Here is a 23,200-nt window from a genome sequence, read left to right on the forward strand (position 1 = left end):
GGAAGGTATATTGGGAGAAAAACATTGTCCCATTACAACAGGCAAAGCGTTAATAATGAGTGGACGTGCATGCATATAAGTGATGGATATAAGTGGTGCAGGGTTATCTGGTGCGAAGTCGTGGAATGTAATAAAACTACATTTAACTAGCGTGGTCAAGATCAGAGACCCGTAGAATAAGTGGCGTAGTCGCCCACAAAGCACTTCCAACGTGCCTAAAAGTCGCAAAACGTGAGGCTGCATCATAAAGGACGACCAAAAAACGTAAGGTAAGTTCGAAGAGCATCGGATAATACAGCAGGTAATACAGACCAAGAAGACATTCGCAAGTGCGGCATGCAATTTACGCGAGCTCAGTACTTCACGTATACGCGCTTCCGTTTTCTTGAAAGTCCGTGTGAATCAATGCGATAAGCTCTTCATCACCAGCTGGCATGGGCGTCGGCAGGGAGGTGCGAAAGGAGTGCTTCCCTCCTCAAGCCGCACCAGCAGCCCCCTTCCCACTCCTACAGCCACGATGCAGCATGGGTTCGCGTCTCCCAAGGCAAATTCTGCCGTCGCCCAAGCCAGTAGGTGACTGGAAATGTTTTGAGGTCAGTATGCTCCTGCATGAGAAAATAATTTTCCGTTTGGCTCAGTGCCGAGCCTTCAACGTAGACGTCTCCACAAGCAAACTGACATGTTACTGTTCAAACAGGTGATACGACAAGCAAAGCAGTGGGGGTGCAGGTACAGGGAGACTACAGTTAAGTCTAAGAGCACAAGCGTGCGCAGTGTTAGTATTATACATTGCGGGAGGGGGAGGGGGGGGTGCGAAGGTTCATCGCAGAGCTCCCCTTATTATTGAGTGAATGTGTAGGGCAGATTTTGCGCATCTCACTCGTAGCCCCCCCCCCCCCCCCCCTGTGCACGTCTATTTCGATCTCAACATGTCTCCATCAGACATGTCATCGAGTGTATCGTCCTCAATGCAATCTTGTCGGCTGAGCTAGGAATATCGGATATGATAAGTTATCTAGTTGCAGAGCCGGGTCCTTGTTTTGTCACGTTGAGTTCTTGGAGATCTTTTTCTCTTTATGGTTTATTTTTGAATCCACAATTACATGGATGGTATGATTTAATGTGTGGATTAATTCGGTAGTAGGACTGTAATGTTTGGACTCCCACGGGACTGGCTTTCGATCAAGCCACAAAACTGAGGTCTGATTACCATGCAGTACGTTCTACGTTGTCTGATGTTCATCCCACGAATGAAAACCCAAAAAAAACACGACACGCTTTCACTCAAAATTCAGGACACCATTTTTTCATAAAAATCATGTGTGTTCATCGAAGAGCCAACAAGTATAGTGCATAGAACTCGTTCACTTACCATTGTTCAGGTGCATAGCCAGATATCTTTTTCAGGGAGGGATTCAACCATTTTTTATGTATGCTCGTGTGTTTGTTTGCATATGCGCGTATATAAATATACTCATATCGAAAGACTTCAATGGAGAAGTGGTAAGTGAACACTCGAAACCACTGGCTATGCCAGTGCCTTGCGCTGTAAGTACCGTAGTTAGTCGTACGGAACACACTGTGCCACTGTCCCATGTAGAAATGTCACGGCACCGTGTAAGTGACGGAGCGACAAGTGGAAACTATAGATTGAGGTCGTCTTCGACAACGTGACACGAGTGCACAGAATCGCGTATGACATTTGTCTGTTCTGCCCTTTAGCAGCTAAAAAAATTAAAAAATAAACAATTGTTTCCAGTGCACGTGCTTTTGAATATCCCGCCACAATAAAAATGTTGACTAAATTGGCTAAAGCGCCGTCAACTTCTTAAAAGTGTTTTCAAAATTACAAAAACCTAATTTTTTAAAACTAGTTTTTGTGTGTTTGTGTTGAAATTTTTTATGAGTTTTGACTCACTGACGTTGAGTTTTGTTTTTTTCTGTTTAACCACGAAGAAAGAAAGCGTTTGCTAGTCTTGGCTTGGCTTGAAACCGTCTTTTGAGTAAATAAGAAGATAAAACGAAAATGCGAAACGACAAGTTGTCCTTCGTGCTTTGGCAGTTGCTGCGGTTGCTTCTTTGCAGTTGCCGCCAAACACTCTCGCGAGGTGAGGGTGTGACCGTAGGTGCTGCGTGTGTATTTTGTTCTTGTTGTTTTTGTCACTGAGACAAAAGCGAAACGCGAAGCGCAGCTTTGGGTCCCGACGACAGTTGGTCCGCTAGAAATGACGACCTAAACGTTTTAAACGGCCGGGTTTCTTGTGCAGTGCGAGCATGACAACCGCCGAAGAATCGAAGCTAGTCGACGCGAAAGTCGTATTGCTCGGAGCGTTAGGTCAGTTTTGTTTCATTTCTCCGTGAGCTGCTCTGGCGCTCTCTAGCTTACGCCTTTCTTTTCATTGTGACGCGGTGTTTTCTGCTTTGTCTGCTAGCGTGCATGCTCTCTGACCAATCTTAAGGACTTCATTCGCGCGTACGTTTTTGCTGTGGAACGTCTGATGGTTCCGTTTACCCACTCGATTAAGTCATCGATACGGATACTGCTTAAAGGCAAACGCGTTTGTACGCGAATGCTGCGTGAAACTCCGATGAACAGCATTTCTTCATCCCTCAGCAACGCGCGAGAGTGGTCTGCTTTATTGATATTGTGTGACAATGAGCCAAGAATGACTGGCTGAAGCACGAAATACTTCGCTAGGGTAGAGTGCACGCATTCTTCGAGCCGTGATTTTTTGTAATTCTGTATTTCAATGTTTTCTTATCAGCTGTAAGGAATCGCAACTTGTGTCGATCACAACAGCTCAAAATTGTCCCTCTTTTTGATGAAATTAGTAGTACTTTTAATAAATCTCGTGAAAGCAAGAGGTGAATATATGGATCCAACATTCGACTACTGGACTCGTTTTCTCTGAGGGCGCCCTGACAAAGATGATTTCCCTCATTTAACTTCATCGTAAAAGCTCTTTTGCACGCAGCAGGATGGAGTGATTTTGCGAGCTCAACCTTCATGTTTTCATTTTCAGGTGTGGGTAAAACGAGCCTCATCACAAGGTATTCTCAAAAGAAGTTTATCGGTACAACATCTCCAACGATAGGGGCATCCTTCACAACACTTAGAGTGTAAGTGAACCCATTGCAAGTGCTCGTAATCAAAAGCAGGACACCTCAGTTAAGGCGTCATCAGTGTAGTAAAACATCATGGATAAGACTGCAAAGCTATGCGGGCCTTGCATAAAATTGTAACAGTGATTTGCCAAATCATAACTTCAAGGAAGTACCCATTTCTGCTTAAGTATCTGTTTTCAATGTACAGTTCTGATAACATGCTTAATTTGATGGTAAAAAAAGTGCTTGCGCTTGGTGTGGCACTGGCATAGCATTTTGCTACAGTAAACGCACATTACATGTTGAGATATGTCACTCTGCTTACCTATGAATTGCTACTCAAGCTTATAAACTGCAATATTTTCAGGCTTAAACCACTGTTTGCTTTTGAAGTCTGAGGTCGTGTATTGGTTACGTGAAGTCATAAAGCTGCCTTCATAGATGCCATTAGCTTGAGCTAGCTTAACTGCTTTCCTATTAATTTGCCAAAGTTAGATTTCTGCATAAATCTCACACCATTTGCAATCAAGAAGTATTAGTAAGCCTGCCTAAGCCACTGTTTTATATCGATTCTTTTCGCAGTGGCTTTTTTAGTGTTTATGAGTGGCAGACATTGCAGCATTGTGGTAGCCTTAGATAGGCCCATAGTAAATATTGTGTGAGTGCTCGGCTATTTCTCATTTGAGGAGAGTGTTAAAAATAAAGCAGGTTAGAACTTTCAGTTCTCGAGCATCCTTATCCTTATGCTTTTTTAAGTTGCCTGCCATAAGCTGTGTTACACTATCTTGATCCAGCTTGAAGTGAAATGATTAAAGATTGTCTCTGAATGTTGATTACTTAATTTTCATGCTATGTTTAACCAAAGGCACTTAGCACAAAGTTTAATTATACTTTGGTCTTTCAGCATGGAATGCTTGCTTGTGTGACCTGCTCCTTGTGTTGTAGTACTCAGACTATCTGAATAAAGTCAGGCATCTAGTATTGAGCGCCTTGTTTTTTTGGTAGTGTGTGTGAAAGCTCATGCAAAGCTGTCTTGCATAATTGTTGCACCTATTCTGATAACATTAGTTATTGTCATAAGATTTTTTTGCAAAAGATATTGGTTAACTATATTGGTCTTTCTGCTTTCATTCAGATATCGCCAATGGCAGGTGGCACATTCCTGTGCCTCGGCTCGCATTGGTCAAAGAAACACATAATGTGCTGAATGAACCTAATTTGTAAAGCTCATGAGTTAATGTTTTAAGTAATTACTCTACGGTTAATATTGAATTCTTCCGATTGCAGCAAGGGGACCCACGGAGTGGATCCGATCAGAACAGATTCTGAGAATATATTACGTTGCATTTTGATAAATTAAAATATGTGGTGCCTGTAACGCCTTGTTTTTTTTTTTACTTAGACTGCTGTGTAAGGTGTCTTCTTCAGACAAGTATTTATTTAATAAAGCATGAAAATATTAGCATCACATTTCTTTTTTTTTTTTTTCTGGAACATGTTGCTGGAGGCCTGTTAGTCCTAACAGGGTACGTCAATTGCTACAACTTGCGATACATAATAAATTACAGGCTCCTCATTGCCGGCCAGTTTTAGTTTAGATTTAAGAGAGCTCCAAAGACTACAAGCTTCCGAGTGAAACTCGCCACCTAGCGTGTGAAACTTTCGACCATGTCTGCACACAGAACGACGATGCACTTCTCCACGGTCAGTATCAAGATGTTCAAACTGGAAACGAAACGGCAGTGTCGCCAAACACAAAACTTTCGATGCGTCCGCCACGGCCACGGACAAGCGAGCAGCTGTCGAGTAATAGATGGTCCGCTCGCAAACGCGGTAAAATAAAAATGCCATCTGTGACGTCAGAACTTGTTGCAGCGTGGTTACGTCAGGGAAGTAAGAGTTCGCCAAGGGTCACCTTTGAGGGTCTCAGCAGCGTGAATGAGTTGATTGCTTATGCAAACTTAAAAATTAACTTAAAATACCTTCCAAGTTATATTCTCTGTTGATATTTTGCAGATGATATCCTCGTGTTTATGGTAATCAATCCGGCAGGCTATCTCGGCCATGTAGTTTAGTGTCAGGGCGCCTTTAACAAATGGTGTGCCTGACCCGTCAGTCTAATTATTTTTGCTTATTGGAGTATATCATAAGTGAAGCTCATGAAGACATTCCTTTTCATCTTTCTTGTTTATAGACAACATTATTAAGCACTGAATAATATGTTCACTCCTTGTCTCTGGCACTGTTCTTAGTGAAACACTTGCACCTGTCATTGCTTTTGAGCCATTCATCAACAAACATCTGATGTTGTCGTTGTTGGTCCTGCAGATATTAACATCATTTGTTGCAAACATGATAAAATAAGAGAGGATTATGTATTTAAGCTTTTTTCCATTTCTCTTAGTCTTTCTTTAAGCTTTTTTATTCTTTCCAGGAATGTGGGAACTGCCAAAGTGAGAATACAGCTGTGGGACACAGCAGGCCAAGAGAGATTCAGAGCAATGGTAAAGTTTATTGGTTTAATTCTCGCCTGACAATGTGAGGCAGTTTTAATTCTGTGCCGCATTGTTTGGCAGCAATGATTTCACACTAATGACCGCTTCTTTGAATCAACCCTTCAAAACATGATCACCATTTTCTATCTTCTTTTTGTCTGTTCCTTGATGGCTTCTTTATTCCTTCTTGTTAACATCCATCATGGACTTCTCAACCATATTTTTTGCAGCATGTTGAATTAAGGCAGCGTCAAGGAGAATCACTTAGCTAGTTTTGCTTGGCGACACGTGCTTTGAAAACTTCATATTTGCAAATTTTTCAGGAAAAGGTGTATTACATAAACCGAAGGACAAAAGTTCCACTTTATTTGTCCTTTTTTTAACTTAGCCCTTTCACTTTGATGCCAATCAGTCGGTGTTTTGAGCTCTTGGGACTTACAAAGTATTATCTTCGGATCCTGTGATATGCACAGTAGTTCAGAACAACAGAAAGTTAAGCTACGTGGTAGAAATTCATGATAAAACAAAAAGCGTGCAAACATGGACAAAAAAAGTGGACAAATCCCATGACGCTTACATTGCAGTGGCGTTACGGTTATTAAGCTGTAACATTGTGGCAGCATTTCCTGTGCATTCACTTGGATTCGTGACCACTTTAAATTATTATAGTCACCTGGTATTGTTTGGAGTTGTGGAGCTATTATTGTGAAAGATCAGCTGACTTGCTTGCAGGGCGCTATACTCTAACACTTTGTGAGCAAGATCGAGCTACAAAAAAAGGCAACAACAAGAAAGTCCCTAATTGTCTGACCTAATCCAAGCTCGACAATGCTAGTTAATTCATTTAAAAAGCATGGTTGGCTGCAAGTGAATACAATAAAATCGGTGAATACAATAAAAGCTAGTACCTCAGGACTTCATTTAAGTACTTTGAGTGTTGCCCGTGGCACGCCGCCACATCATATATATAAGTAACACGGAACAAAACAAAAGGAAGTCCGTATCAAACGTTTTGCTTCAAGTTTTGAAATCTGTAACAGGAAGTGTGCACATCCTGACGGTTTTTCATTTATGAGGCTGGGTTCTCTTTTTTTATTTACTCGCTCTGCTATGTATGTGTCTTACCTATATAATAAGATACTTGTAATATCTCTCTATCTCTCTCACTCTCTTCACCATATTATAAATCTAAAGCAAAACAAATGGCCTTTGTTGTCAAACAGAGGCGTGCTACTGTGAATTTCACAAAACATCTTTTAATGTTGCTGTTTTTTAAATCATTGTCATGGTGTGCTTGGTGTTATAGAATGCTATGGATCAATGTAACGTGCCTCATAATCACAGCATGGTTGTGGGTTGTGACAGCCCAGAACTGAAATGTTGCTGCTGCTATTGTAAACAGTGAAAGTTGAATCTGGTGGCTGTCATCATCTGCTTTTTCAAAGTGACTAATCTATCTCAGTTGTGTTCAGTGCAACAATGTAAGTTGCTGGCGTGATGCATACTCTTAGTGCATATTGAAGGTTATCGAGTGTGACTGTCTATATTAAGTGTTATATTGAGGCTTCTCTATGTCGAGAAAATTGTTTTCTTTTGGGCTTGCAGTGGATCTGGATCTCACTGAAATTTTGTACAGAAATAACATTCTAGCATTAATATATTTTATGAATATTTCCTCATCTAATTTTTTGGAAAAGAGCAGTCACTACTGTCCAGTGTCATATGCACTTGGTCACTGCAATCCTTTCTCACAAAGGTGGTAGGTGTATGTGCCACTTACAATTTTTGTTGGAGATGTAGAGGCGATCTCGTGAGAAGCAGACAGTGCTTAAACCGCTGCACCACTGCCGTTGAATTCACTGTAACGTTAGCAGGCAAGCTTGAAAAACTAAACCACAAATGAAAATGTTCTGGTGGAGCGGCTGCAGCAATAGCCAGGGTACACTACCCTTCCTCGGACGAATCTCCTCTTCATTCTGACTTCCTATCCAGAGCAGTCTAGGTTATTCTCAGTCACTTGCTAATGCTCCAATAGCATTACCTGAATACACTTTCTCGACATTTTGGACGTGATAGAACTGCACAAAAAAAAATCTGCTTAGGCTAGAAGGAATTCTGATGTTACCATCAACGTGCAGAGCTCGCCCTGTAAGGGAGCCATTTATTCTGTAATAACGAAAAATATTTTCCAGAGGTGTATGAGTGTTCACTGCATTATCAAAGACAAAATCTACTGGACTGTGTGATTTCTATGCAAAAAATATGAGTGATTGAGAAGACATGAATAAAGGAAAGATTTTCAACATTTCTCAGAACACAGAAAGAGTTTGTTGCCACCAAAAACTTGTACTTGCTTCTCGGTTATATTGAACTTTATGCAACCTTTTTACGGTTCTTTCAAACATGCAGGCACCTTTGTACTACAGGAAGGCAAATGCTGCCATTGTTGCATACGACATAACTTCTGCCAGCAGCTTTGAAGCCATGAAGCAGTGGGTTTTAGGTAAGAGCCTACCTTTCCAAGCCATGATTCCAAAGATGTGTCACAATGTTTTATACATCATCTCTGTACGATTTGACACTGACCACTAAGCTTTCCATTCCACTGAAAAGGATTGCATAACATAAAAACTTATTGTCATCCCCTTTATCAAATGAATTTTGCATTTCACTACTTTGCCTCCCCCCCCTTTTTTTTTCTCGCTCTCTCTTTGAGTTACTAACAGCTTTCCACAAAATTATAGTGTGTAAAGTGCTGAAAAGTTTTTGGAGTCCACCTTGGTCACACAGTGGTGATTGTGCTCAGTGGCTGACCCAAAGGTCGTAGGTTTGATGCCAGCCGTGGCAGTTTTATTTTCGCTGAGGCGGAACACTAGAGGCTTGTTTACAGTGTGATGTAAGTGCATGTGAAAGAACACCAGATGGCCGAAATTTCAGGGGCCCTCCACTACAGTGTCTTTCATAATCATATCGTGGTTTTAGGATATAAAATCTCAGATATTTATTATGAAAAATTTCGTTACCGAAATATAAAAAGTGTTTCCTGATAGCATTCCTTTAGCAAACATATATAACAAAACAACTTTGTATATTAACGATTTCTTCTTCTAAGTGCGTAGCACTTCTGGGGCCCAGCTTGTCGTCCATCCATTTCATGTGGCGTCATCACGTTCACAGTCGGACGCTCGGTGCAGGCCTAAAACGAAATTTGCAATGCTCGAAACCAGGTTACAACAAACTACAAAGTAGGAAATGTTATAACTAACAGAAATAGCTACGAACTAATCGCTACAGTTAACTTAAGATCGCTAAAGCCATTTTGGGAACGTGCGGCTGACTCTGGTGCCGCCCACTACCTCACCAGGTGCGTGATTTCTCCTCACATCAGCACTTTTCTTGCACCCAATCAGCGCACACTCTTTGGCAACCACTCCTGGAAGGACAGCTATGACACCACTCAAATCCGAAGCTGAAGGCTTAGCAACTGCTGTCGACAAGCGTGACAAGCCTAGTAGTGATATCAGCCTGTAGGAGCTGTAGAGCATGAGCGGCGAAAACAGAAGCCCATAATCGATAAAGTTCAGACTGCTGCGACTTGTCAGCACAGGCAAGCCAATCTTAATCTCAATGCAAAGCGAGCACTAGTGGAACTCTGTGGTCATTGCCTAGAACAATTGAGCCTTGCTGCAATATCAGCCTTGCTGATAATCATTTGCCACTTAACTTTTTCAAGAAGCATCATCTGATGCCATGCTTGATTATTTAAAAAGCATATTCTTTGTTCTGCATAAGGCATTAGGGGCAATCTTGAACGCTGCATGTGCCGAAACAGAGCATGTTCATTTGCTGTTAGAATTGATTGTGTTGAGATGTATTAGTGTGCAAAGTACCGTTGGAACTCTCAACTTTAAGTCTCATGCCTTCATTTGTACAGAGTTGAGGAGAAATGTAGAAGAGGCCATTGTCCTGGTTCTGGTGGGCAACAAGTGCGACCTGATGCAGCACCGCGTGGTTCATCGAGAGGTGGCAGAGAAGTACGCCCGAGACGTGGGGGCGTACTTTTCAGAGTGCTCAGCACTCAGCAATGAAGGTAGGTTGCCACAGCTAATAGCTCATTGCAGTTCTTCATAAAAAGTGTGCCCCCAGGAGGCTGTGCAGGAGGACCTTATTTAGAACAAGTAAAATTTCATAATCAAATGGTCTTCTTTTTAACAGTCTTTCAGTCAGATTTTGTGATCATAGCTATTGCTGTTTACTTCAGCTTTCATCATGTTTGGCAGACGAGGCACCATCGACATCCTTTCTGAGCAGCATAAGAGATATTGAAAAGTGTTTTATTTGTTCCCAGTTGAGGTTGAATTACAGCTTCCAAATTGTCGCAACCACCATGTCGGCATTTTCACGACCGGAAAGAGCATTATGGTTATCATAGCTGTGTAGTCATTTCAACAATGCTATTTTGCCATTCTTTCTGTAGCCTTCATTCTAATCGTCAGACCAGCTACTGTTTTTAGTGCTAGCACTGAAGCTGTATATACAGCCTAAAAGCAGTTCATGTATCTAGTTGAATGTAGTTTTTTACATGACCTACAATATTATTTTAGAGCTCTTCGTTTTCCATTTGCAACTATTTCCTTTTGTCGTGAAGTTTCACTGAATTGTAACAGCTCTAACAATTGCAGTAATAACGAGTGAAAGCTCTAATGTTAAAAAAAAAAGAAAGGCGTGAATTAAGTCAGGCCAACTTCCTCCTAATATTTTTCATGACGACATCACATTATTTCAGGTGCATAGCATCAGCCTGCGAGGCAAAACCACAATTTCTATACCTTTATTGGAAAAAAAGTGCATTATTTCATAATTTATCTTTATTCATAAATATAACGCTACTTATAAACTCATTTTTTGCATTTGAAGAAGAAAATGCTTACTGCAAAAATGTTACCACCAATAATGCTAACAGTTGTTAGTTGTATCCTACATTCTTAAAAAAATGCTGCAACACATATTGAAAATAGATGACACTGCTGATGTCTATTCGAGGCGCATTGCACACATCTGCTGAATATTGCAGTACTCTATGCAGCATGGAGTTTATAATTTTGCTTAAAGGCAACCAAAAATTGCTCGCAGTCCTGTCGGCAATCTGCACAGCTCACAGGAGCGATGACATGATCTGTAGGATGGGCACAGCCGTTGGGTGATTTCTTGATAACAAGAACATCCTCATGTAATACTCCTCTTCTTTGCTTTAAGAGAATGGAATAATAAATGTGTATTTCTGTATCTGCAAAGACACTGAAAAAAGTATCTCATCTTTGCAGTTCCAGTCTGCAATTCCATAGATTTGTTGACAATAAGCTCCATTGGTGAGGTTACTTTATGATTGCTTAGAAAGATGTTGCAGTGTCCCTTAGCTGTCCATTTCTACAGTAGAAACAGATACTCAGTATCTGTTCTGGATATGGGTCAAAAACACAAAATGAGATAGATTACCATACAATGCTCCAATATTGATAACAACACACTCGTATCTTGTTAGCAGTTTATGGGACTTTCAGGACAACGTGCATCAACAAATAAAATGAGGTCCTTGTTTGGGCAACTGGTATACATGTTTTTTTGGCGACATCAAGCAGTCAAGTATTCCGCACTCCTGTGCTCGCTTATCTGATAATGCGGAAATCATTTTTATTTTGTAAACAGCAGATGTATTGCTGATGCCACCTTGATAGGGGCTATCTGGTTTTCTGGGGCACTTTGAGTACCTATCCATGAGTGTTTATCTAAACTCTTTCCACTGTCACTTATCTAAGATCTGTGCGTATGCAGCCTTTGGGAGCCTTTGTGCAGATGCAAAAGTGTCAAAGTTCGGCATTACGATAGCCTTTTTTTTTTCTTTCCATCTTCTCACACACTCAAGTTCCAGTAGCAAGTCAGTGCACCCTTCTGTGATAGTTGTATCTGTGAATTTCCATTGAATTACAATAGGCATCCATTTGTTGCACTAGTTATTTCAGTCTCAGCCAAATATTTTGGCTAGTGCCCTTATACTTCTACATGATTAAAGTTATCCCATTCTTTCAATCTCAACGTTAGCGTTCGCCGTATATTTAAAATTCTGAAGGTCACCGTGCATGTTCCTTTTCAAGCGATTGCAGCATTAATAGTTCCTGTAGCAGCAGCGTCCTACTTCTTTCCAGCTCACGTATAGCTAATGCATCGAACAGACTTCATCTTCCGTTGAGGTAGCGCACATTAAAATAAGCGCAGGAAGAATTCAGCGTGAAAACGGTAGCCCACAATAAGTTATTACAGCACTTATTTGATTGTAATGTGGGCTTTTCCTTTATTCTTTTTAAAAAAATTTATCTGATGATTTCTCGGCTGGTGCAATCCAACACGGAATGAGAACTGAACGCCATTCGAAACAATGTAGTTGAAGAGCAGAGCTTTTAAGGTCGAGGTTGGCTGTGTGTAATAGATAGACAATGATCATCATTATGAACTGGCACGGGCCATCTTCGTCCTCTTCGTCATCACTTTCCTGTTCTGCTTCATTATGAGGAGACGTGCAGCAATTTTTCGTCCGAATAATGCAGTAACATTATGGGCAAGAGAAGGAGAGAAAAAAGAAAAGAAGACACTGAGATAGGTGAAGTATGATTTGCTGGCCATTTTACCATTAAAAGAACTATCATAATGTATAAATGTCAACATATTCATATGAATAAAATAAACTCTCCAGCCACTTGTAATTCAAAGTTTATGAAGTTAAAATTTAGAAATTAAAAATTGACTCCACGGTTCGACACCGATTTGGTTCCTTCTGCTGGGGGGACTGTTCGGCCGGCTTTGAAGCTAGCGAATTTTCTTGCTGGTGTCCCCTCTCCATCTTTGTTCTTCCCGCCATTGTTGTTGCTGCGGTGTTTTTTTCACTGGTTCCATAGACTATTCACGTTGACACTCACTAAGGTCCTAATTGAGCAGTATTTCCAGCCGTTAATTGGATATGCCAGGACTTAAGAACGGTAAGGTTCTAGTTGAGCAATTAAATCCCAAAGAAGAGTTATTAGTAGAGCTCACAGAATGTAATAATTTACGGATCTTGAAAACCTTCTTCAGAAAACAAGCTAACTGTAAGTGGATGTGGCGAATTTCTAATGGCGAAGATGAAAATGCAATAGACTTCATTCTGTGTGCACACCCAGGCATTGTACAGGATGTAGTAGTTAGCAAGATCGGATGCATAGAGCATAGAATGGTAAGAGCTCGTGTTCACTTAGATATAAAAAAAAGCATAGGCATAAAGTGATACGCAGAAAACCTATTAATGAGGTAGCGGTGAGAGGGAAAGTACAGAATTATAAGTTTCGCTCCAGAATTTATTGGAGCCTCTAAACAAGGTAACTGATGTTAGCATTGACACAATGAACAATAATCTTACTAGTATCATGAAAGAGTGGGCAATGGAAGTTTGAGGTACGGTCACTGGACAGGACACTAGCAAACTATCTCGGGAGACGAAAAATCTTAATATGAGATGACAAACCATGAAAGCCTCAAATGCAACCAGCAATATGGAGAGCTAGTGGAGCTTTCGAAGTTGATCAATAGGCGCAAGGTAGCCAATATCAGAAGGTATAACATGGAGAGAATTGAGCAGGCTGTAAAAAGCGGCAGAAGCCTAAAAGCTGCGAGGCAAACTTGTGCATAGGCAAACGTCGGATGTGTGCACTAAGGGACAAAGAAAACAATGTCATAACCAATAGTAAAGATAGAATAGTTGATGTGGCGGAGGAGTTCTACAAAAAGCTCTACAGAAGCCGGAACAACCAGGATGATATCATGAGAAGCAATAATTGCCCAGAGGAATTTGACGTCCTACAAATAACAACAGGAGAAGTAAGGAAAGCCCTGAAAGGATTGCAAGGAGGCAAAACCGTTGGTGAGGATCGGGTAACAACGGACCTGCTGAAAGATGGCGGAGAAATTGTGTTAGAAAAACTGGCCACTGTCTCTGTCTCTTGATGAGAGGATGCCAGAATCTTGGAAATAGGCCAACATCATTTTAATCCGTAAGAAAGGAGACGTCAAGGACTTGAAAATTTACAGGCCGATCAGCTTACTGTTCGTTCTGTACCAACTATATACAAAAATAATAGCTGATAGAATTAAGGCGACATTAGAGTTATATCTACAAAAAGGACAAGCAGGATTTCGTACAGGCTACTACACAAAAGACCATAGTCCTACTATCAATGAGGTGATGAAGAAATGTGCGGAATACAACGAACCCCTATGCATAGCTTTCATAGATTACGAGAAGGCATTTGAATCAGCTGAGATATCAGCAGGAAGGCAAGCACTATTGATTCGGGCCATCTGTGAACCCTACATAAACATACTGCAAGAAATCTTTCAAGCCGGCATAGTTCTTTATAAAGTAAGCGACAGGCTCCCAATTAGGAAGGGTCTAAGGTAGGGACACAATCTCTCCAATGCTATTCACCACATGTTACAGGAGGTTTTCAGGGCCCTAGATTGGGAAGAGTAAATGATAACAGTTAATGGACAGTATCTTGGTACCCTTCAATTCGCTGATGGCATTGCCGTGATGAGTAACTCAGGGGCTCATGATTAGTGTACTGGACACGGAAAGCAGAAGAGTAAGTCTGAAAATTAATATGCACAGAACTAAAGTAATGTGCCACAGTCTCGGCAGAGAACAGCACTTTGCAATATGTGGAGAGATGCTGGAAGTTGTAGAGCAATTTGTCTACTTGGGACACGTAGTAACTGCGGAGCAGAATCATGAGAGTGAAATAACTACAAGAATAAGGATGGGATTTATCACATTCAGCTAGCATTCTCAAATCATGCATGGTAATCTGCCACTAACCGTCAAGAGGAAGGTATATAACAGCTGTATCTTGCCGGTACTTACCTACGGAGCAGAAACATACAGCCTTACAAAGAGGGTTCAGCTTAAATTGAGCACGACACAGTGAGTGATGGAAAGCAAAATGATAGGTGTAACCTTAAGAGACAAGAAGAGGGCAGAGTGGGTCAGGGAACAAATTGGGGTTAAGGATCTCATAGTTGAAATCAAGGAGAAATGGACATCGACCGTGCATGTATGGACCACGTGGGCATGATAACCGCTGGTAATAAAAAGTAACTGAGTGGATTCCCAGAGAAGCCAAACGCGCAAAGGGGAGGCAGAAAGTTAAGTGGGCCAAAGGTGGCAGCAGAAAGCACAAGACCAGGTTGATTTGTGGATCATGGGAGAGGCTTTTGCCCTGCAGCGAGCGTATTCAGGCTGATGATGATCGTGATGATGAACAACACCACTTAAAATGAAGTCTTGTGCGCTGCATCCTGTCACCTTTGTTGCAAACAAGCCAAGGTTGTCAACATGAGGCTGCAGCCTCAGCACTAGGACTCTTTTGTGAGGCCTTCAGTAACTCTCTTATAGTGACAGTTGCTATTCTGCAGATAACTGACTGCTCTTCAGATAATGCCTCTGGTGTGTCAAGAAAACTTACCTTAGGGGACAATCTGCATCCTTGACAAAGTTGGACCTACTGACTTTATTTTTGTGAGCCATGCCTTCTAACCACTATATTAAAACAGTTCCATGGCGATAAACTAGCAGGATAACTTTCTGCAAGAGCTTTCATACGTTTGTCAGCAGGAATGGGCGCACTTTGGAACATTTTGTGCTACAATAAAAAGGCAGGACATGTTGAAGCGCACAGATAATAAAGCCAAAGGTAGTGTAGGAGCTGTTACTTGTAGTTTTTAAATAAAGTGCATTAATGGATGTGAATTAAAATGGGTAAAAAAACAACTTGAGACTCAATGGGACTGAACCCACAATTTCCAAAGATTATGTGTTTCAAACTCCTGCTTTAGGTACATCTTCTGCAGTGTATGACATCGAATTGCCATCTTATTCTATCTTATAAATGCTTCGCAGCATTAGAGAATATGTGTTACAGCAATGTCCCTGGATAGAACCTGCTAGGTCAAAATATATGATCCAGCTGGTATTCATTATTCGAGCAAGTAAGCTTGCTGCCACATCTTAAATGTGTGTTTACAAAATTTAGTGCACCTTTAAATATGTAATAAGGTTGAGCACTAGCCATGCTAAGATGGGCTGGTGACAGAGTACACTGCGCCAGTAGACAACTGCAAGCTAGGAGTCCTTGTTTGCACAAATTTTTCATAATTCTTTTATTTACTGACTACGTTTCATTTTCTGTTTGGGGTGACATTTTGACACTTGTCCCTTGTGAAGAACTGCCGTTCTATGTTTTCACTTGTAACTGGTGCTTCACAGCATGACACTTCTTTTACTTGCTCAAGTGATCCCAAACGCTGTATTCAGTGCTTTAAAAAAACATTAAAGAGAATGATTTTTTGTGTACTAGTAAAGTACAAGTTCACAATCCCAAAAACACAACTCTTACCGCGAGATGACGCTCCATAAGCAAGAAAACGCATGAAAAGAAAATATAGGGGGGACGCCACCTTGAGATTTTCACACTACACGCCGTGACTTCGTAGATTTTGAAGGCATCTACTAGGTCTTACGTAGTTTCTATTTAATAAAAATGAAGTACAATGTTGTCTCTGGGTGCGATAAACCTAGCCTATGAAGTTTCAGAAAATTTCAATAAGCCTATGTTGCGAAAATACAAAGAGTACATTTTGAATTTTTTACGTCACACACGAAGATTACAGCACAAAATTTAAAAATGGAACTTCAGCCTTGACTTTCTCCACTAATCATCAACTTATGATATTGAAAGTTATGGCATTAGAGCTCTTGGAATGCAGTTTGTCAATCTGAACCAAGTCATTATTTCTCTTTGGTGTTCCTTTAAAACTGCTCGAAAACTTTTTTTTAGCTCCAAATATGCTGTGGAGCAGTGTTACCAACCAAGTGTTACCAACCAATTTTTGGAAAACGCTCTACGCCACAGTCAAAATTACACTCCCTTCCCTCACACAATCTTTTTACTACTCCTTTCAGTCACGGTGTGTATACTTGTACACACCAGCTTCAATGGCTCGTCACAAACCGCGTGTTTCCTCAAAAGACCTGAAACTTGGTGCACACATTCCTACAACTACCGATCATTTAACTCGTATCAATGCAGAGGATCACCTTCTGGACACACTACCATGTTTGATGATTGTTCGACGTGCCGCATTCCTGGACCAACATCAAAACTTTTTTTTTTTCTTCATTTGAAACAAATAACTAAAAATCTGTCCATTCATTTCGGGCCTAAGAGTCTATTTTCTTATGCAAGTATAGAAACTGACTGATTGCAGAATAATTAAATATGTAGTTACATACTAATTCACTTTTATTACTGAAGCTTACTTAAAACAAAGTATGCCATCATTTTCTTTTTCTGATAATGCAACACTGAGTCATGTCATGCGAGTTTGACGTATCTCCGGACAATGCATCACAATTTGTGACTGAAAGGGCTACCCTACATTTTACCCTGCACTTAAATATAGCACAGTGTAACAATAAGAAGGTACAGGCTTGACAGTACCACAAGCAGATGTGTAGTGGCAGTGACGTTTGGTTTGAAAAAGTTTTTAAGAGAGAATAAGGAACTTGAAAGACAGAAAATAGGAAGAGAAAGTATTCAGGTAGGGAAGAGGATTGACTCTCAGTTGAGGAAAAGAACTTGGAGACTTATCAGCAAGTGTGCGGTTGGCAGTGTAAGAGATGTGGTAACATAGGACAGGGCTGTGGTGTGCGCAAGGCGACGTTATTTTGAACAGACCCTGCCAGACTTTATTCGCTCCGCTCCGCATAAATTTTGAACTTTCCTGCGCAAAAAGAAAAAAACAATTCAACCAATGCTACATGAGGGTATCGCCGTCACTGATAAGCATAGCATTGCTGAAAACTTCAATAAGTATTTTCATAGCATTTTTCTTAAATCTGATGATGCAATGCCTTGCTCCGTATTATCTTCCGCAAGCGAAGCTGATATTGTCTCACAGCCTGGCATATTTTCCATGTTGTTGAACCTCAAAACGAAAGCGTCAACCGGTCCTGATGGCATTCCGAATATTTTTTTGCGCCGCTATGCTGAAATCATATCCCAATTTTTAGTAATCATTTTTCGAGCATCTCTTTTGTCTGGTGTTGTACCTGAGGATTGGAAATTAGCCCGCATAGTTCTAGTATTTAAAGAAGGCGACGAGACGCTGTTTACTAATTACCGTCCAATCTCTCTGACTTCTTCTTGTTGTAAACTTCTAGAACACATTATAGCCGACTACATTATAAATTTTTTAAACAGAAACAACTTATTATCTGACTGTCAACACGGCTTCAGAAAAGGATTTTCCACGGTCACGCAACTCACTTCTATTGTTCATCACTTTGCTAGCGTTCTTGATAAAACTGGTCAAGTTGATGTCATTTTTCTAGACTTCCAAAAAGCCTTTGATATAGTTTCCGATGTTCATTTAATGCACAAGTTAAAAGTGATAGGTCTTCCAGCTTTTGTAACCAATTGGATCTCTTCCTACTTGTTGAACCGCTTCCAATATTTTTGCATCGATGATCATTCCTCTACTCGGCTTCCTGTATTTCGGGTGTTCCACAAGGCAGCGTATTAGGCCCATTATTATTTCTAATTTATATTAACGATCTTGTATCCCTTATTAGTGATCCCGTGAAAATTAAATTATTTGCCGATGACTGTATTCTATACAACAAAATAACATGCCCTGAAGACCAACAAATGCTAAACACAAAGCTTAATTATGTTCAGGCGTGGTGCGAAAAATGGGGAATGAAGCTCAATGCCAAAAAATCCGTTTTTATGAACATAACTAACAAAAAGAATAAGCTGTCCTTCCCTTACAATCTTCCGTCACAACCGTTAGAACAAGTATCAGAATATAAATATCTTGGCGTCACTATAACAAATAACTTGAGCTGGAACAAACACGTAACAAACACATGTGCAGCTTCATTCCGAAAACTTTGCTTCCTTAGACATAAGCTTAGAAAGGCCCCAACAAATGTTAAGCTACTCGCCTATACATCCATAATTAGACCGCGACTGGAATACTCCTGTACTGTCTGGGATCCTCACACAAAAAGTAATATTAATGCTCTTGAAATGATACAGCGTAAATCCGTTCGATTCATTTTTTCGAGCTATCGTCCCAGTGACTCGCCGACAAGATTAATGGAAGAGCATGGCATTCCAACGCTTCAATCACGCCGTCAAATTCAAAGGTTAAAATTTTTATTCTTGCTTAAAAATAACAAACTTTCACTTAAACCCGAGGAATTCTTTCAGCCACTCACTTCCCGACAAACACGGCATAGACACCTCGAATCTCTGACTCCGTACAGCGCTCGAACTAATATTTTTACGTTTTCCTTTTTTCCGCGTACTATTACAGATTGGAATAAACTAACTGAATCGGCTGTGACCAATATTCACTCCTTTGAACATTCGGAATTCTGATTGCTTTGTTTTGCTACTTCGATGTACTCTTGTGTATGTGTACAATATATTTCCAACAGTGTACCACGTGTATTGTGGACTTTTGTAACTTTGATGCATTCCTGTATTTGTTCAAACTATTTTAATCAGTGTATCATGTGTATTGTGCCTAAATTTTGTTTTCTCGTGGTGCCCCTCCTGCTTGGGCCCTTCAATGGGCTTGCAGTATGTCTTAAATAATAAAATAGGGTAAATAAATAAATAAGCAAAACTTAAGAGAAGTGGAAAACATCTATTGGATGGCAGCCATAGAAAGAAAGTTGGCTCCGGGTAACCACCAAAACAGTAAAGACAAAGTAAGCAACAGTACACTTCACAATAATGCAGAAGGATATGCTTTGCCGCTTAAAGCGAGATCGGCTTGCCTTTGTACACATAGTTTTAAGGCAAGATTCAGTGCAGAGGAAAAATGCACATGTGCGGGGAACATAGGAAAAGGATGGATCTTGTGAACGTGAATACATGACGTAAGATTTTGCTGTAATGTGATAATAGTAATAGTGGTAATAATAAAATATTGAGTTTGATAAAGCTTAGTTTACTGCCCCGTCATAAAGGCGATGCTTTTTCATACAACCATCCACTGTCATTAAAAAAAGACACATTGTCCCTTGCGCACTTACCTAAGATCATGCGAAGGCGAAAACTACCTTCTTTATTGTTTTCATTGATTGCATTGTTCACCCAGACCTCCAAATATTCTCGTATTATTTCACGTCTGCCTTATGCTGCTGACATGCGAATTGAGACAGTTCCAGCTTTATTCAAGGAAAGATTTCGTTTTTAATGTGTTTAGGAATGTGTTTAGGACATTTCTTAGGGATGTCATGTTGACCACCCACATCTTTCACTGACCGGTGGCAAATAAAAGCACAAATTACCCTCTGCCTGATAAAAAAAACGCATTACCACTCTACTGCCCTACGCTGTCTGTAAAGTTCCGAATATACTATACAAGTATGGTAATTACCCTACGGTTTGCAACCCTGCTCCGGAACATCTTTTCTTCTGCTCCAGGAATCACTCCAAATCCTAGGCCGGCTAGACCACCCTTGATCATGCCAGCTCAGTATGTATTTCTGGCGTTGAGCCACGTTGGGCAGTGACATTTCTGTGCAATGAAAATCTGCAGAAGGCTAAAACCACACACAATCCCGGCTGCAGCGCTGCATTTCCGATGGAGGCGGAAATGTTGTAGGCCCGTGTGCTCAGATTTGGGTGCACGTTAAAGAACCCCAGGTGGTCTAAATTTCCGGAGCCCTCCACTACGGCGTCTCTCATAATCATATAGTGGTTTTGGGACGTTAAACCCCACATATCAATCAATCAATCAATCACACATTTGCAATAGAACGACATGGAGCTCGTGACAAAAACATCGTATATCTCCTCTGCTTAAGCGTGGGACAATACAGGGAGATAATGGCACTTAGATACAGTGGACAAGAGCGTTGAAGTAAACCTCCCTTGGTGAGAAGGACAGCTCACCTCGCTGTAGCATGGTCTCTCCACATTTTGTCTTACTTCCACCTTCCCAAAATAAGGAAAGGTCTTTTTTTTTTTTTCAAAATATCTGCACTTAAAGACCTGTAAAGAGCATTTAAAGACTTATGGTGCACACTCATAAAGGGGCCCTACAACACTTTTTTAGCGTGGTCAGAAAATGCTGCCGAACGGTAGTCGAGGCTCCCGAACACTTGATCCAAATATTGTAGCACAGCACACAGCCTGGAATTCACAATAAACTTTTGGAAGTCAGCTGAAGATTGCTATCTTATCTCACAAATGACGCTACAAGCTCAGAAATCTCCCGTCACAGCCATTGCATCAGCCATTGGCTGACTCGAGCATGGCGCGCTTGGCTGTTACTGAAGCCTCCGCACGAGGCCACGGCTTTTCCACAAGTGCACACGCGATTGCACTGAAGAACTACATATTCAAAGCAAGATAAAGAGAGAAAAAGTGCTGAAGGTCACAAAGCAGGCGTGACATATTTTATTTCCCCATGCCATGTCTCCCTGCTTAGCTTCCAGAAATTTCGTTGGGACGAGAATAGAGAGAATGCAATCGCAGTGTGTGATAAATCTTTCTATCTCAGCTCGTACCAGACAGATTCTAAAAGTTTTTTGCGGCGGTGAATTCTTGAGACAATAATCTCCTTTAATGAATCCATTCCATGGCTACTTGAAAAAGTGTTGAAGGGCTCTTACGAACTTGGGCATTGTTACAAGTAGCATATATTCAGTAACGTTTCCTTAAAATTACATGATTATTTGCCCGTGTTTAGATGCAGATAGATGTGTTTGTATTTTGTTGGTACACTGAGTCAAGCACAAAGCCAGTACTTCGATGTGTCACAGATGTTCAGTTGTTTCTACATTGCAGGCATCGACGAAATGTTCCGGCTCCTGGCACTTCGGATCATTGAGTCGGAAGAGAAGGCTTCAGCAAGTAGGGAAAACCACGTGGATGCTAACAGTATAGTCACCGATCCTTCGCTTTACGGGTCATTGGACACCTTCACACTGTCAAAAACACTCCGGATAGACCGGCTTTCATCCACTCACGAGGATATCAAGTCGTCATCCAGCTGCTCGTGTTGAAGGACAAATCAAAGTAGACGTGGTTTCAGGGCGCAAGCTGCTCGCTATTGTTTGCTCCTGTGGGGGAGTTACTCGGGCATTATGTTTTCAATGCCGCTCAGCCAGAAACTAATCATTCCTTTGCCTGCATACTTTTTGTACTTATGAGGACTGTGAGCTTAGTGGCTGTGGCTGCAGGTACTTCCATAGAATGGGATATGTTGCAGGGACTATGCATAAACCTTTTTTATCCTACTTGACATTTAAGTGTCATTTGGAGCTGGCACCAGATGTCACTGTAGCACTTGTGCTACATTTATGAGTTTTTTTTATTACTGTTGTGTTTCGTTTTGTTGGGATTCAAGCCAACATTTGACAAGCTTGATGAAAAGGACTTGAGAACGTATTTTTCTAAAAACGCGATCTCTATTTTTTTTATTATTTCTTCGTTGTTCATCATCGGAGGACATTTTTTGATGGCTGAAGGAACTCAAAAATAAGGTTCCATGTCATGTATTAGTGCACGTTCATAGCAAAGGAACTGTGTTTCGTGTTGAATCAACTGCAAATAAGAATGCTCACATCATCATACCTTAGATGTCAGAGTGACAAACTCATGTATTGGTGCCTTATACAATTGTGGAGGGTCTTCACATGAGATGTAGTCATTGTGTGGTCACATAGTTAGCTCAGGCACTTTCACACAGCAGTTAAATATTTTGATGTGCATTTTACTTTTTCTGTATATTTGATGTGGTCCTTTTCGTAAACTTACGGACAATTATTTGCCGTTTTGAAATTCATGGCTTCATTTTACATCATGGTACTTGCATGTAACGTGTCTTTTTTTCCACAGCCGAAGATGCCATTGTTATGGATATAGTCCTTATTAAAGGTATATAACATATCTGTTAAATAAATCATAGTGCCTCGTGAAGTATTGCACATTCTTGTAACTTCAATATTTCAAATTCCCCCTTTTAAACATATTTGGTGCAGTTGGCAGCAATCAATCAAGCATGTATATGTTTTATAGATAGAGTTCAAAAATTGTTGCTTACATTTTACGACTGGAAAAGTCAAAATATTTGGATATGCTCTCTTGCATACAAGTCTGGCATTTGTTGGATGAATGGTGTCATGCCTGAAGTGCTTAAGCCAGTTGTGCTTCGAACATCTCAAGTGCCATTGTTTTAGGCCAGCAAGCTTTTGAAAAGATGTCTTGATACTATGGGTATTTTATAATAAAGCTCATGCAGTTAGTTTTCAACTGCTGTTCTGCATATGCATCATCTACTAGCCCTTATTTTAATAAAAATTGACACTGCACATCACATGCTGCACATGCAGGGCGTTTTCTTTCTCTTGACAATACAATTTCTTTAACAATACAAATACAGGCTCTCGTCGTCTTTGCCCATCCACTCTACCTCGGGGCAAGTATGCTTCG

General features: G+C 40.7%; 1 protein-coding gene across 3 annotated transcripts; it reads left to right on the plus strand.

The window, feature by feature from the left end:
• Positions 1-2,017: 2,017 nt before the first annotated feature.
• LOC119172018 (uncharacterized) lies at positions 2,018-23,042 on the plus strand. 3 transcript variants are annotated; one of them, XM_075892829.1, is made up of 6 exons: positions 2,018-2,108; positions 3,024-3,120; positions 5,540-5,609; positions 8,010-8,103; positions 9,535-9,690; positions 21,537-23,042. In XM_075892829.1, the coding sequence occupies exons 1-6, from the start codon at positions 2,027-2,029 to the stop codon at positions 21,650-21,652; spliced, it is 615 nt and encodes a 204-aa protein (XP_075748944.1). In that variant the 5' UTR covers positions 2,018-2,026; the 3' UTR covers positions 21,653-23,042. The 3 variants fall into 3 exon arrangements, with proteins under 3 accessions (XP_075748944.1, XP_075748943.1, XP_037278879.2); XM_075892828.1 differs by having other exon boundaries at positions 21,554-23,042; XM_037422982.2 differs by having other exon boundaries at positions 2,051-2,335; positions 21,554-23,042.
• Positions 23,043-23,200: the final 158 nt, after the last annotated feature.

Source organism: Rhipicephalus microplus, chromosome 4 (assembly GCF_043290135.1).
Source record: "Rhipicephalus microplus isolate Deutch F79 chromosome 4, USDA_Rmic, whole genome shotgun sequence".
NCBI classification, from domain to species: Eukaryota; Metazoa; Arthropoda; class Arachnida; order Ixodida; family Ixodidae; genus Rhipicephalus; species Rhipicephalus microplus.

Excerpts from the sequence above, each read along its gene's own strand:
- LOC119172018 (XM_075892828.1), top strand. The coding sequence starts at position 2,027 with ATGCGAAACGACAAGTTGTCCTTCGTGCTTTGGCAGTTGCTGCGGTTG. Across the intron at positions 2,109-3,023 it reads CCGCCAAACACTCTCGCGAG|GTGTGGGTAAAACGAGCCTC; the intron begins GTGAGGGTGTGA and ends TTTCATTTTCAG. Across the intron at positions 9,691-21,553 it reads CTCAGCACTCAGCAATGAAG|GCATCGACGAAATGTTCCGG; the intron begins GTAGGTTGCCAC and ends TCTACATTGCAG.